At 65.1% G+C, this 13,604-nt stretch overlaps 1 protein-coding gene across 3 annotated transcripts; it reads right to left on the bottom strand.

Annotated features, from left to right (window-relative positions):
• Positions 1-2,346: 2,346 nt before the first annotated feature.
• CELF3 (CUGBP Elav-like family member 3) lies at positions 2,347-13,500 on the bottom strand (the record flags this gene model as incomplete). 3 transcript variants are annotated; one of them, XM_084223391.1, is made up of 12 exons in its annotated part: positions 2,347-2,474; positions 2,974-3,183; positions 3,867-3,965; positions 4,462-4,527; positions 4,598-4,747; positions 5,272-5,410; positions 6,700-6,843; positions 7,612-7,691; positions 7,922-8,050; positions 8,998-9,046; positions 10,875-10,957; positions 13,356-13,500. In XM_084223391.1, 12 exons carry the CDS (start codon positions 13,498-13,500, stop codon positions 2,347-2,349), a joined length of 1,422 nt encoding a protein of 473 aa, XP_084079517.1. The 3 variants fall into 3 exon arrangements, with proteins under 3 accessions (XP_084079517.1, XP_084079518.1, XP_084079519.1); XM_084223392.1 differs by having other exon boundaries at positions 2,974-3,117; XM_084223393.1 differs by lacking the exon at positions 4,598-4,747 and having other exon boundaries at positions 2,974-3,117.
• Positions 13,501-13,604: the final 104 nt, after the last annotated feature.

Raw genomic sequence — 13,604 nt, 5'->3', positions numbered from 1 at the left:
CGGGGATGGGGGTGAAGGGGGGGGGGGGGGGACACTGGTTTGGGGGTGCTGGGGGCACTGGGGGGGGGGTTGGGGGCACCGAGCCCAGTTTGGGGGGCTGGGGGATCGCTGACCCCATTTGGGGGGGCCCTGACCCAGTCTGGGGGGAACTGGGGGGGGCCCTCACCCAGTTTGGGGGGGCTGGGGGGGCCCTGACCCAGTTTGGGGGAGCTGGGAGGACATTGGACCCAGTTGGGGGTTGGGACCCTGACCCAGTCCGGGGGAGCTGGGGTGGCACCGACCCCACCTGTGGGGGAATTGTCCCAGTTTGGGGGTGCTGGGGGCACTGGTTTGGGGGGCTCTGGCCCAGTTTGGGGCACTGGGGGCACTGGTTGGGGTTTGGGGGCCTGGGGGGCTCCGGGCTGGACACAGCCCCAGTTTGGCTGGTGAGGCCCCCCCCGATTTGGGATTTGGGATCATTTGGGGTTTGGGATTCGGGGCTGGAGCCGAGTGTCCGTATGTCCGTGTCCATGTGTCCAGGTCCCTGTCGGTGGCCATGTCCCTGTCCCCAGTCTGGCTGCTCCCGGTGTCCCCTGGTTTTGGCTGGTTTGGAGTTCCCAGGAATTCCCGGGATTGGTCGCTCCGTGTCCATCTGGCTCCTGGTGGGGACATCCCAAAAAGTGGGGACATCCTGGAACAGGGACATCCCAGAGGAGTGGGGACATCCTGGAATGGGGACATCCCAAAAAGTGGGGACATCCTGGAATGGGGACATCCCAGAGGAGTGGGGACATCCTGGAACGGGGACATCCCAGAGGAGTGGGGACATCCTGGGCTCAGGGCATTCCGGTGCTGCCGCGTCCCACGGGGCGTTCCGGGATCGTTCCAATCTTGGAGCATCTGATGGAACGTTCTGGTGTGGGAACATCCCGGTCCTGGATCCCTCTGACCTTGGAGCATCCCCAGGGTGGAACATTCCAGATTGGAGCATCCTGCTCTGGGATCTCCTGCTGTGGGACTGTCCCAGTACCGGAGCATCTCCGTGGTGGAACATTCCGGTATCGGAGCCTCCTGGTCCCAGAACATCCCAGTCTGGAGCATCCCCACAGGGCACATCCTGGTGTGGGATCATCCCAGTGCCGGAGCGTCCGAGTGATGGAACATCCCAGTGCTCATCCATCCCACTCCCAGTCCATCCCAGTATCAGCCAATCCCAATTCCAGTCCATTTATCCCAGTCCCAGCCCATCCCAGTACCGGTTTATCCCAGTAATGGAGCATCCCAGTACAAGGTTATCCCAATCCCAGTCTATCCCAATTCCAGTCCATCCCAGTCCCAGTTTATCCCAGTCCCAGTTTGTCCCAGTCCTGGCCCATCCCAGTGCTGGCCCATCCCGAGGGGAAACTGAGGCAGGTTGTGGGCGGAGCGGGTGGCAGTGGCAGTGTTGGGGTCCCGCTGCGCCCCCGGGAGGGCACTGGGGGGGCCGTGTCCCCCCCTTTGGGACCCCCAAAGGCTCCCAGGACCCCCCGTGACCCCCCCGAGATCCCCCCCAGTTTGGAGCTGCTTTTGGTCCTGTTTGCTGAGAAAAGCCCCAAGAAGGGTCCCCGGGGGAGAGGGGGGGCTGGGGGTCCTTTTGGGGGTCCCCCAGGGTGGGCACGACCCCCCCAAAAACGGAGTGGATGTGGCTGCTGGGGGGTGGGGGGACACTGGCACCCTGCACTGGGCTGGACTGGGATGGACTGGGGGGGTCGGATGGGGCCTGGAGGGGGGGTCCATCCTTCCTGAGCGTGGGGGGGTCTGGGCCCCCCCCCCAGCAAGACCGAGCCCCCCCCATCCCCCCCAGGCACCGCTGGGTTTTGGGGGGGCTGCTCTGCAATGGGGGGGCACCCAAAGGTGCTGCTCCGGAGCCTCCGCACCTGGGGAGGGAAAATTTGGGGATGAGGGGGGGTTAAACAGAGTTTGGGGGGCACTTTATGCCCCCCCCAAAAACCCTGGGACACCCCAGATCCTAATGGGGGACACCCTAAATACCCACCCTGGGCATTTCCAGCCCCCCAAAATCCTGGGGAAACTCCAACTCCCAAAAATGGGAGCACATCCCAACCCGGGGGGTTTTGGGGGGCTCAGGGGGTTCCCAGCCTGGTGGGGTCATGGGGGGTCCAGGGAAGTTCTCGGGGGAGGTCCCGGGGGGGTCTCAAGGGGATCCCCTGGTGGGTTTCCAGCCCTGGAGAGGTTCCAGGGGGTCCCGGAGTGTCCTGGGGGTTCCAGAGGGTCCCAGGGGGTGTCCCAGGGGGTCCCTAGGGGTGTTCCCAAAGGTGTCCCAGGGGGTCCCGGGGGTCCCGAGGGGTCCCGGGGGTCTCACCGGGCTCAGTAGGGCCGGTTGGCGTCTTTGGGCCTCTTGAGCTGCACCTTGAGCCGCTTCATCCCGATCTGGAACCCGTTCATGGCCTGGATGGCGGCCTGGGCGCTCGCGGGGTTGTCAAAGCTCACGAAGCCTGCGGGGACATCGGGGGGTGTGGGGACATTGGGGACACGGGGACATCGTGGGGATATGGGGACATGGAGGACATGAAGGACATGGAGGATTTGGGGACATTGTCGCCGTGTCCCCATGTCCCCACATCCCATATCCCAATGTCCCCAATGTCTCCTATCCCATATACCATTATCCCCATCATCCCCATTGTCCCCAATGTCCCCAACATCCCAGTGTCCCCATATCCCATTATCCTCATTGTCCCCAATGTCCCCAGCGCCCCCATATCCCACATTACCTATCCCATATCTCAATGTCCCAATGTCCCCATTGCCCCTGATGTCCCCATTGTCCCCAATATCCTTGCTGTCCCCAATGTCCCCATTGTCCCCAGTGTCCCCATAGTCCCCAATGCCCCCGATGTCCCCAATGTCCCCATTATCCCCAATATCCTTGATGTCCCCATTGTCCCCATTGCCCCCGATGCCTCCGATGTCCCCAGTGTCCCGTGTCCCTACCGAAGCACTTGCTCTGGTTGGTGGCCCTGTCCACGAAGACCTTGGCGGAGATGACGTTGCCGAAGGGGAGGAACATCTGCAGGATCTCGGTGTCGGCGAACTCCTGGGGCAGGTGGTAGATGAAGATGTTACAGCCCTCGGGGCCTGCGGAGGGAGCGGGGTCACACCTGGGACTGCGTCCCCAAAACCGACCGGACCCCAAAACCGGGGCTGCCGACCCAAAATGGACATGGGACCCCAAAACCGAGGCTCTCAACCCAAACCAGACATGGGATCCCAAAACCAGGGCTGCCAACCCAAACCAGACACGGGATCCCAAAACTGGGGCTCTCAACCCAAAACGGACATGGAACCCCAAAAGCAGGGCTGCCAACCCAAACCAGACACGGGATCCCAAAACTGGGGTTCTAAACCCAAAATGGACATGGAACCCCAAAAGCAGGGCTGCCAAGCCAAACCGGACACGGGACCCCAAAACCAGGGGTCTCAACCCAAAATGGACATGGAACCCCAAAACCGGGGCTCTCAACCCAAAACAGCCACAGATCCCAAAGCCAGGGCTCTCAACCCAAACCAGGCATGGGACCCCAAAACCAGGGCTCTCAACCCAAAATGGGCACAGCACCCCAAAACCGGGGCTCTCAACCTAAACCTCGCTTCTGCTTTGGGTTCACAGCTCCAGTTTTGGGGTCCTGGGTCCCATTTAGGATTCACAGCTCTGATTTTGAGGTCCCAAGTCTCGGCTTTGGGGTTCTGGGGCAGCTTTGGGGGTCCCGGGGAGTTTTGTGGGGCCAGGGAGTTTGGGGGAGGTCCCGGAGGGTCTCAGGTGTACCAGGGGGATTTCAGGGGTGCGGGGAGTTTTGGGGGATCCCCAAGTGGGGGGGGGGTCTCACCTTCACGCTGCTGCTGCTGCGGGGGGGGCGGGGGGGCGAGCAGGGGTCCCGGGGGGGCGAAGGCCGGGCTCACCAGCCCGTAGGCGGCTGGGTACGCGGCTGGGGGCACGGGGGGCACGGGGGGCACAGGGTCACCGGGGACATCGGTGCCACCAGGGCCACTCCAGTGCCCCCCCAGTGCCCCCCAGTGCCATACAACACCCTCCCAAGGCCACCGGTGACACCGGTGCCACCCCAGTGCCCACCCAGTGCCACCAAACACCCTCCCAGTGCCCCCCAATACCCCACAACACATCCCCAGTCCCTCCCACTGCCCTCCCAGTCCCTCCCAGTCTTTCCCAGTCCCTCCCAGAGCCATGCAACAACCCCCCAGCCCCTCCCAGTGCCCCCCAATACCCCACAACACACCCCCAGTCCCTCCCACTGCCCTCCCAGTTCCCCCCAGTTCCATCAAGAGCTCCCCCATAACCCTTCTCAGTTCCTCCAGCCCCTCCCAGCGCCCCCCAGTACACACAACCCTCTCCCAGCACCCTCCCAGTGCCCCGCAGTATCACACAACCCCCTCCCAGTCCCTCCCAGTTGCCCCAGTACGCACCAGTGTAGTGCTGCATGCCAGCGTACGCCTGCTGCAGGGGGTCCCCGGGGGCCGCGGGGCTCTGGGCTGGGGGCACAGGGGGGGTTAGGGGGGGGCCCGGCAGGGCTCGGGGGGCTGGGGGGGGGTCGGGGGGCACCTGGGAAGGGGGGGACCCCCCCGGCGTAGACGGCGTCGGGGGCGGGGGGTCCCGCGGGCTGCGCGGGCACGGGGCTGTAGCCGTTGACGCTCAGCGGGGCCGCGATGGCCGGGACGGGGGTGGCCGCCATGGCCGGGGGGGTGCTGGTTCCTGGGGACAGCGCGGTCACCACCGGGTCAGCACCGGGACGCCACTGGGACACCCCGGGGACACCGCCAGGCCACCAGGACTGTGACCCCAGAAGGTGGGGAACCCTCCATGAGGTGGGGGTTGAGTGTCTCTGTCCTATCTGTGGTGTCCTTGTCCCATCCATGGTGTCCCCATTTATCCCATGTTCCATCCATGGTGTCCCCATCCCAACCATGGTGTCCCCATCCTATCCATGGTGTCCCCATCCCATCCATGGTGTCCCCATCCCATCCATGGTGTCCCCATTCCATCTGTGGTGTCCCCATCCCACCCCTGGTGTCCCCATCCCATCCATGGTGTCCCCATCCCACCCCTGGTGTCCCTCCCCATCGTCCCCATCCCCTCTGCCACCCCTCCCCAATGTCCCCATCCCTGGTGACTCCCATCCCCACGTCCCCTCTCCACTGTCCCCATCCCTGCTGCCCACCTCCCCCCCGTCCCCCATCCCCTCCCCACTGTCCCCGTGTCCCCCCTGTCCCCGGTACCTGAGGAGGGTGGCAGGGGGGTGGCGATGAGCCCGTTGGGGTTGACCGTGCCCATGTGCTGCATCTGCACGGCCATGGTGGCCATGGGGCTGAGGTAGGCCGAGTGCGCGGCCACCAGGGCCGCCTGCTGCTGCATCAGCTGTGGGGACACGCCTGGCACCGCGCGGCCACCACGGCCACCACCGCCCCGCCAGCCCACCCCGGGGCCACCAACACCCCGGCACGTGGGGCCAGCATGTCCCCATGGATGTCACCCCAGTGTCACATCCAGGACCAGCATGTCCCCGTGGATGTCACCCCTGTGTCCCATCCTGGAACAGTATGTCCCTATGGATGTCACCCCAGTGCCACCAGGGCCGCCTGCTGCTGATCAGCTCTGGGGACACACCTGGCACTGCGCAGTCACTGCCACCACTGCCACTGTGGCCTTTGCCCGCCATTGGGATGGGTGGTGGCACCACCCCGTAGAGCCCACCCTGGTGCCACCAACACCCTGGGACATGGGGGGACACGGGCTCCCCATGGATGTCGCATCACAGGGTTTGGGACTGTCACTTGCCACGGGTGTCACCCCAGTGTCCATCCCCTCCCGTCACCCATCACCCCAACCAACTCAGGCTGGATTTTGGGGGGTCTCACCCCCTTCTCCTTGATCCCTCCAGTGCCCCCAGTGTCCCCAGTGTCCCCTAGTGTCCCCAGCCCCCCCAGTCCCCCCCAGTGTCCCCAGTGTCCCCAGGGCCCCATACCGCCTGCATGTAAGCGCTGTAGGCGCGGAACTGGAGGGCGATGGGGCTGAACATGCCCAGCTGGCTGGTGACCCCACATCCCCAGTGTCCCCACTGTCCCCACTGTCCCCAGCACCCCCCAGTGTCCCCAGTAACCCCAGTGTCCCCAGTGTCCCCAGGGCCCCGTACCGCCTGCGTGTAAGCGCTGTAGGCGCGGAACTGGAGGGCGATGGGGCTGAACATGCCGAGCTGGCTGGTGACCCCACGTCCCCAGTGTCCCCCAGTGTCCCCAGCACCCCCCAGTGTCCCCAGTAACCCCAGTGTCCCCAGTGTCCCCAGGGCCCCGTACCACCTGCGTGTAAGCGCTGTAGGCGCCGAACTGGAGGGCGATGGGGCTGAACATGCCCAGCTGGCTGGTGACCCCACGTCCCCAGTGTCCCCAGTGTCCCCCAGTGTCCCCAGCCCCCCCAGTGTCCCCAGCCCCCCCAGTGTCCCCAGTGTCCCCAGTGTCCCCAGGGCCCCGTACCGCCTGCGTGTAAGCGCTGTAGGCGCCGAACTGGAGGGCGATGGGGCTGAACATGCCCAGCTGGCTGGTGACCCCACGTCCCCAGTGTCCCCAGTGTCCCCCAGTGTCCCCAGCCCCCCCAGTGTCCCCAGCCCCCCCAGTGTCCCCAGTGTCCCCAGTGTCCCCAGGGCCCCGTACCGCCTGCGTGTAAGCGCTGTAGGCGCCGAACTGGAGGGCGATGGGGCTGAACATGCCCAGCTGGCTGGCCACCTGCTGCATGCGCCGCAGCCCCCGCTCCTTCTCCGTGTCCGCAAACTTCACCACCAGGCTGGACGAGGCGCCCTGCGGGGACACGGCGGTCACTCGCGGTCACTCGTGGTCACTTGCGGTCACTCGTGGTCAGTCAAGGTCAGTCACGGTCAGTCGGGGTCATTCGGGGTCACATGGAATGGGAGCGGTGATCATTGGGTTGTAGTGGGGTGAGGATGATGGTGGAGGTGACAAGGGAGGGGATGAAGAGGATGAGGATGGGGTTGATGATGGGGACAGCGGTGAGGATGATGAGGAGGATGATGATGATGAGGAGGATGATGATGGGGACAGTGGTGAGGATGATGATGGGATGATGATGCAGACATTGGTGAGGATGATGGTGGGGACAGTGGTGAGGATGATGAGGAGAATGATGAAAGGGTGACAAAGGACATGATGAGGATGACGAAGGAGATGATGATGCGGGTGATGAGGGTGACAACAATGATGAGGATGACGAAGGGAATGATGAAGGGGACCATGAAGGGATGATGATGATAAGGACAATCAAGGGAACAGTGGTGAGGATGATGACGGGGATGATGAAGGGGACAGCGAAGGGGACAATGACGGGGACAATGAAGGGGACAATGAAGAGGACAATGAAAGGGACAGTGATGAGGATGATGAAGGGGATGGCAAAGGGGACCATGAAGGGGACAATGAAGAGGATGCTGAAGGTGACAGCACAGGGGATGATGATGAGGACAGTGATGGGACGCTGAAAGGGACAGTGATGGGACGCTGTAGGGGATGGTGACAAAAGTGGCAGGTGACAGGCCGAGGACGGTCCCTCACCGGCAGCGTGCGGCTCCCGTGCAGGGCGGCGATGGCGGCCTGGGCCTCCGCGTGGCTCTGGAACTTGACGAAGGCGCAGCCTGGGGACATCGGGGACATTGGGGACATCGGCTCCGTGGCAGCTCCAGGGAGCTCTGGGGGACCCCACGGACCCCCCAAACCCCATTAACCCCCTCCCTGCCGTGCTCCCCCTGAACCCCATCCCTGCCCCACAGATCTCCCCGTGCCCACCCTGGTGACCCCCGTGGGACCCCCCGGGACCCCCGAGGGACCCTGCCCACCCCGGGGTGTCCCCCCCGGGTCCCCCCACCTTTGCTGGTGCCGTCGGGGCCGCGCAGCACCGTGCACTCGTCGATGGTGCCGAAGGGCTCGAACATCTTCCGCACGTCCTCGTCCGCCTGCTGCTTGCTCAGCATCCCCACAAAGAGCTTCCGGTCCTCTGCGGGACATGTGGGTGGCACCGGGACACGGGGACAGGGGGACACCGCGGGTGGCACCAGGGCACGGGGACAGGGATAGGGGGACACCGCAGGTGGCACTGGGACATGGGGACAGGGACAGGGGGACACCGCGGGTGGCACCGGGACATGGGGACAGGGGCATGGGGACACCGCAGGTGGTACTGGGACACAGGGACCGGGACACAGGCAGGGGGACATGGGCACCAGGACACCGGGGGTGGCATTGGGACACAGGCATGGGGACAGGGGCATGGGGACACCACGGGTGGCATCGGGACCTGGGCACAGGGACAGGGACACAGGGACACCGTGGATGGCACCGGGACACCACAGGTGGCAGTGGGACATGGGCATGAGGACATGGCCATGGGGACATGGGCAAGGAGACACAGACACAGGGACACCACAGGTGACACCAGGAAACCAGCCTGGGGACATGGGGATAGGGACAACATGGGTGGCACCAGGACACTGGCACAGGGACACCATGGGTGACACCAGGACATGGGCACAGGGACATCACAACTGGCACTGGGACACTGGCATGGGGACAGTGCCACCAGAGGGGTGTGATGCTCCAGAAAGGATGGGGCAGGGTGGGGACATTGGGGTGGGCTGGGACTCCTGGAAGTTGGAATATGGGGACACTGGGATGGTGACACTGGGATGGGGACACTGGGATGGACTAGGGACCTGGGAACGAGGATAGATGACAGCTCCTGGGACGGGGGACATGGAGGGACACCCCATGCTGGGGACAGCCACCCTGGGGACAGGGACACACATGAAGGTCTCACACTGGGGGGTGGCCTCGGGGTAATTTGGGGACACCAGGGTTTGGGGACAGGGTGCTGTGGGGTGACTTTGGAGAGGGGGGAGGTTTGGGTGACTTTGGGATGATTTTGGGGTTTTTTGGGGGCGGTACCTCCTCGGCTCTCACTGTCCGCCGGCTTCACCTGGATGGGCCGGTTCATCTGGGGGGAGGGGACACAGGGGGGTTGGGGACACACAGAGACCCCCCGAGACCCCCCCCTGACCCCCCCAGGTCCATCCAGCACCTCCCCCACCCGCTCAGAGGGTCCCAGACCACCCCCCCACCGCCCCCCAAAGATGCTCCGGTCGCCATGGCAACGCCGGGCCTGCATCCCGTTACCTGGCAACGGGAGCCGCTGCCGGAGGGGGGGAGGGGGGGCCCGGGGGCCGCGTTAATGAGCGCCCCTCCCCCCCTGCGTTAATTGGGGGGGGATGGACCCACCCCCGCCCCTCCCCCCCACACCCCGGAACCCCCCAGAGGAACGGGGCGGGGAGGGGGATGGGGAGGGCGCAGATGCGCGGTTGCCATGGCAACGGCCGGCTCCGCTCCATGGCAACCGCCCACTCATCCCCAATTTACCCATCGCCGTTGCCTGGCAACGCCGCTGACGTCATCAGCGCTCGCGATAAACAATGACGGGGATGCGGGGGGGGGAGGAGGGAGGGAGATTTTGGGGAGGGGGGGGGACGCCCCCCAGGCCCGGTGTGACCCCGCCCCTCCCCCCCGCGCCCCCCCCCGACCCTCGGGGCGTGGGGGAGGGGCGGCCGTGCCCCATCTCGGGGGGATTTGGGGGGAATTTGGGCTGCGGGGGGCGGGTCCATCCCCGGCTGACCCCGGGCGTTCCTTTCGCCGCCGAAAGCGAAGGTGCCCCCCCGAGCCCCCCCCCCAAGCCCCAGATGGCGCTGGAAATGCCCCCCCGGGCTGGGGGCGGGGGGCGTTAATCCCCCCCTAATCCCCCCCGCGCTGGATCAACCCCGGCCGCTGTTGGGGGGGGGGAAGAGGCACAAAGGGGGGGGCGAACAAAGCCCCCAACCCCCCCAAACCACGCCGGGACCCCCCCCGGGGTCAGCGAAGCTCGGGGGGGGGCGCTGAGGGTGGCGCCCCCTCCCCAAATTCCCGGCGCTGCGCGGGGGCAGCTGCTGGGGCGGGGCCGCCCCTAATCCCCCCCCCCAAAAAAACCCCATCCACCCCCCCATTCCAATCCCCCCCCGGATTTACGGCCCCAAATCCCGGGATTATCCCGGCGAAGCCAAATCCCCCCCGGGCCTGGCGGGACACGCGCGGAGCCCGCGGGGGGGTCGCGCCCCGAGCCCCCTCCCCACCCTGGGGACCCCCGAACCGCCCCCTCCCCCCCTCAGCCCCCAAATTCCCCCCAGGAAGCCTCAAACTCCCCCAAAATCAGCCTGGGGGGAGGGAATGGGAGGTGGGACCCCCCCAAAAAATGAATTGGGGGTGGGGGGCTCCTGCACACTCGGATCCCCCCCAAATCCCGGGCTTTGTCGTCTCCGTGCCCGCCCGGCAGCGCTTCATTAGCGCCGGGCCCTCATTAGCAACGCTAATTAAACACCCCACAGACGTTCGGGGGTGCCCCCGCCCCCCAAAAATCCCCCTCGCAGTGGGGGCCGGGGTGGTCCTGAAAATGGGGGGAGGGGGCGTTGGGGTGGGGGATTTTGGGGTGATTTTTAAGGGGTTTAAGGGTGATTTTTGGGGAGTTTATAGGTGATTTTTGGGTGGTTTCTGGGTGATTTTGGGGGGGTTTCAGGGTAATTTTTAGGGGTGATTTTGGGGGATTTAAGTTTGGGGTTTTTTTTGGTGGTTTCAATGTGATTTTTGGAGTTTGAATGTGATTTTTAGGGTTTCACTGTGATTTTTGGGGTTTCAGGGTGATTTTTAGGGGGTTTATAGGGGATTTTGGGGTGACCCGGGTTGGGGGCTCACAGGGGGGGATTTGGGGGTGCCTCGGGGGGGTCCCCACGCCCCCCACTCACCCCCGGCAGGGTTTTCTGCTCGTGCAGGGCGCTCTGGGCCTTCAGGGCCGACTCGCGGGCGCAGTAGGTCAGGAAGGCGCATCCTGGGGGAAAGGGGGGAGAAAAAAAAAGGGGTCGGGGGGCGTGAGGGGGACCCCCAAAGTGTCCTCACCCCCAGCCCGAGGTGACACAGGGGGTCTGGAGTGGCCAGAGAGCCCCAAAAATAGCAGGACCCCCCCCCCCCCAGAACACCCACAGCCCCATAGACCCCAAATCCCCCCAGAGACCCCAAACAGCCCCCACAGACCCCAGACCCCACATTTTGGGGCAGTGACACCCCCAAGACCCCCGGGGGTCCCACAGAGACCCCGAGGCCCCCCAGGACCCCTGGAGACCCCCCCAGTTCCTGTGCTGGGGGTTTGAGGGGCTCAGGGACCCCCCTGGGTGTTGGGGACAGGGTCAGGGGTTGGGGACACCCCCGGTGGGGGCAGCAGGGCCCTGTCACTGTCACCCCCGGCTGTGACACCCCCACTTCCACATCAGGGACCCCCAGAGCCGGTGTCACCCCCGGGTGACCATGTGACACTCCAACGACAGACACAACACCCCAAAAAAACAGCAGGACACCCCAAAACGACACCCAGACACCTCCAGGGACGCCCAGAGCCGGTGTCACCCTCACAGGGACCCATGGGGTGACCATGTGACACCCAACACCCGCCTGGCACCCCAGAACAACACCTGACACAACACCCCAACACCCCCAGGGCCGGGTGTCACCTGGAGGGGCACCCACGTGACACCCAACAGCCGAAAGAACAGCCGGCAGCGCCTGGAACCGCGGCACACAGCTGGCACAACAGCCCAACAACAACAACAGCCCAAAAACAACAACAGCCCAAAACCAGCAACAGCCCAACAACAACAGCTCAACAACAACAACAGCCCAAAAACAACAACAGCCCAACAACAGCCCAACAACAGCCCAACCACAACAGCTCAACAACAGCTGGGCACAATGGCCCAACAACACCCCAACAAAAATAGCCCAGAAACACCCCAGCAACACCCCAACAGCGCCTAACAACAACACCCTAGCAACACCTCAACAACAACAGCCCAACAACAGCCCAACAACAACAGCCCACACTCACCCAGCTCCACAACAGCTGGACACAACACCCCACAGCTGTCACAACCCCTGTCCACCCCCAGCAGCTGGAGTACAACACCCTGACAGGGGTACCCCAGCTGGGCCGGGGGCTGCGGCTGTTCCCGGTACCCTCGGCTGTACCCGGGGCTGTACCCGGTGCCCGGGGCTGTTCCCGGGGCCTGTGGCTGTAGGCTGAGCTGTGGGTGTTGCTCAAGGCCTGCGGCTGTACTGGGGCTGTTCCCGGTGCCCTCGGTTGTACCGGGACTGTTCCCGCTAGCAGGGGCTGTTCTGGGGGCTGTTCCCGGTGCCCTCGGTTTTACCGGTACCGTTTGTGGGGCTGTTCCCGGTACCGGAGGTTGAATCTGGAGTGTTCCCAATGCTGGGGCTGTTCCGGTTACCGGGAGCTGTTCCCAGTACCAGGGCCTTTGGTTGTACCTGGGGCTGTTCCTGGTACCGGGGGCTGTTTTGGGGGCTGTTCCCGGTGCCCTCGGTTGTACCGGTACCGTTTGTGGGGCCATTCCCGGTACCCCAGGCCCCATCACGGGGCTACTCCTGCTGACAGTGGCTGTTGCCGGTACCGGGGCCATATCCTGGGGCCGTTCCTGGTACCGGGAGCTGTTCCCGGTGCTGGTGGCCATTCCCAATCCCGGGGACTCCATCCCGGGGCTGTTCCCAGTACCGGGGCCGAGTCACAGGGCCATTCCCGGTGCTGGGAGCTGTTCCCGGTACCGGGAGCTGTTCTTGGTGCTGGAGGCCGTGGCACGGGGCTGTGCCCGGTACCGGGGCTATTCCCGACGCTGGGGGCTGTTCCCAGTACCGGGGGCCACATCCTGGGGCAATTCCCAGTACCGGGGGCCGTATCACAAGGCCGCTCCCGGTACTGGAGCCATCTCCCGGGGCTGATCCTGGTTTCTGGGGCCGTTCCCAGTACCGGGGGCTGAATTCTGGGGCTATTTCTCATCCTGGGAGCTATTCCCGGTACCAGGGGCTGTTCCCGGTACCGGGGGCCGTATCCTGGGGCTGTTCCCGGTGCTGGGAGCCACATCACGAGGCTATTCCCGGTACCGACGGCTGCTCTCAGTACTGGGGGCCACATCCTGGGGCTGATCCCAGTATTTGGGGCTGTTCCCGGTACCGGGGGCCACATCTCAGGGCTGATCCCGGTACCGAGGGCCGTTGCCGGTACCGGAGGCCAAATCCCGGGGCTGCCCCCACACCCCCGTGCCCGTGCCCCGCACCCACCCCCCGCTGCCTGGGGCCGTGCCCGCTGCCCCTGCCCCATTCCCGCTGCCCGTTCCCGTTGCCCGGTGCCGTTCCCTTTGCCCACCCCCGGTTCCCGGTTACCGTACCTTTGTGCATCCCGGTGTACTTGTCCTTGATGACGGTGAGCTCGTAGATTTTCCCGAATTGCTCGAAAATCGGTTTCAGGTCCTTCTCCTCCAGGTGCCGCGGGATCTGCCCCACGAAGAGTTTGATGGCGTCGGGCTCCTTCATGGGGCCGCCGGGGGGTCCCCGGGCCCCGGGGCCGCTCCCGCTCCCCGCTATCACCGCCCGGGCTCGGCTCCCGGTGCTCCCGGCGGTGCCCGGTGCCCCGGCGC

Source organism: Fringilla coelebs (genome assembly GCF_963513975.1).
Source record: "Fringilla coelebs genome assembly, chromosome: 29".
Taxonomy (NCBI): domain Eukaryota; kingdom Metazoa; phylum Chordata; class Aves; order Passeriformes; family Fringillidae; genus Fringilla; species Fringilla coelebs.
This window is presented reverse-complemented; position numbering and strand designations above follow the sequence as displayed.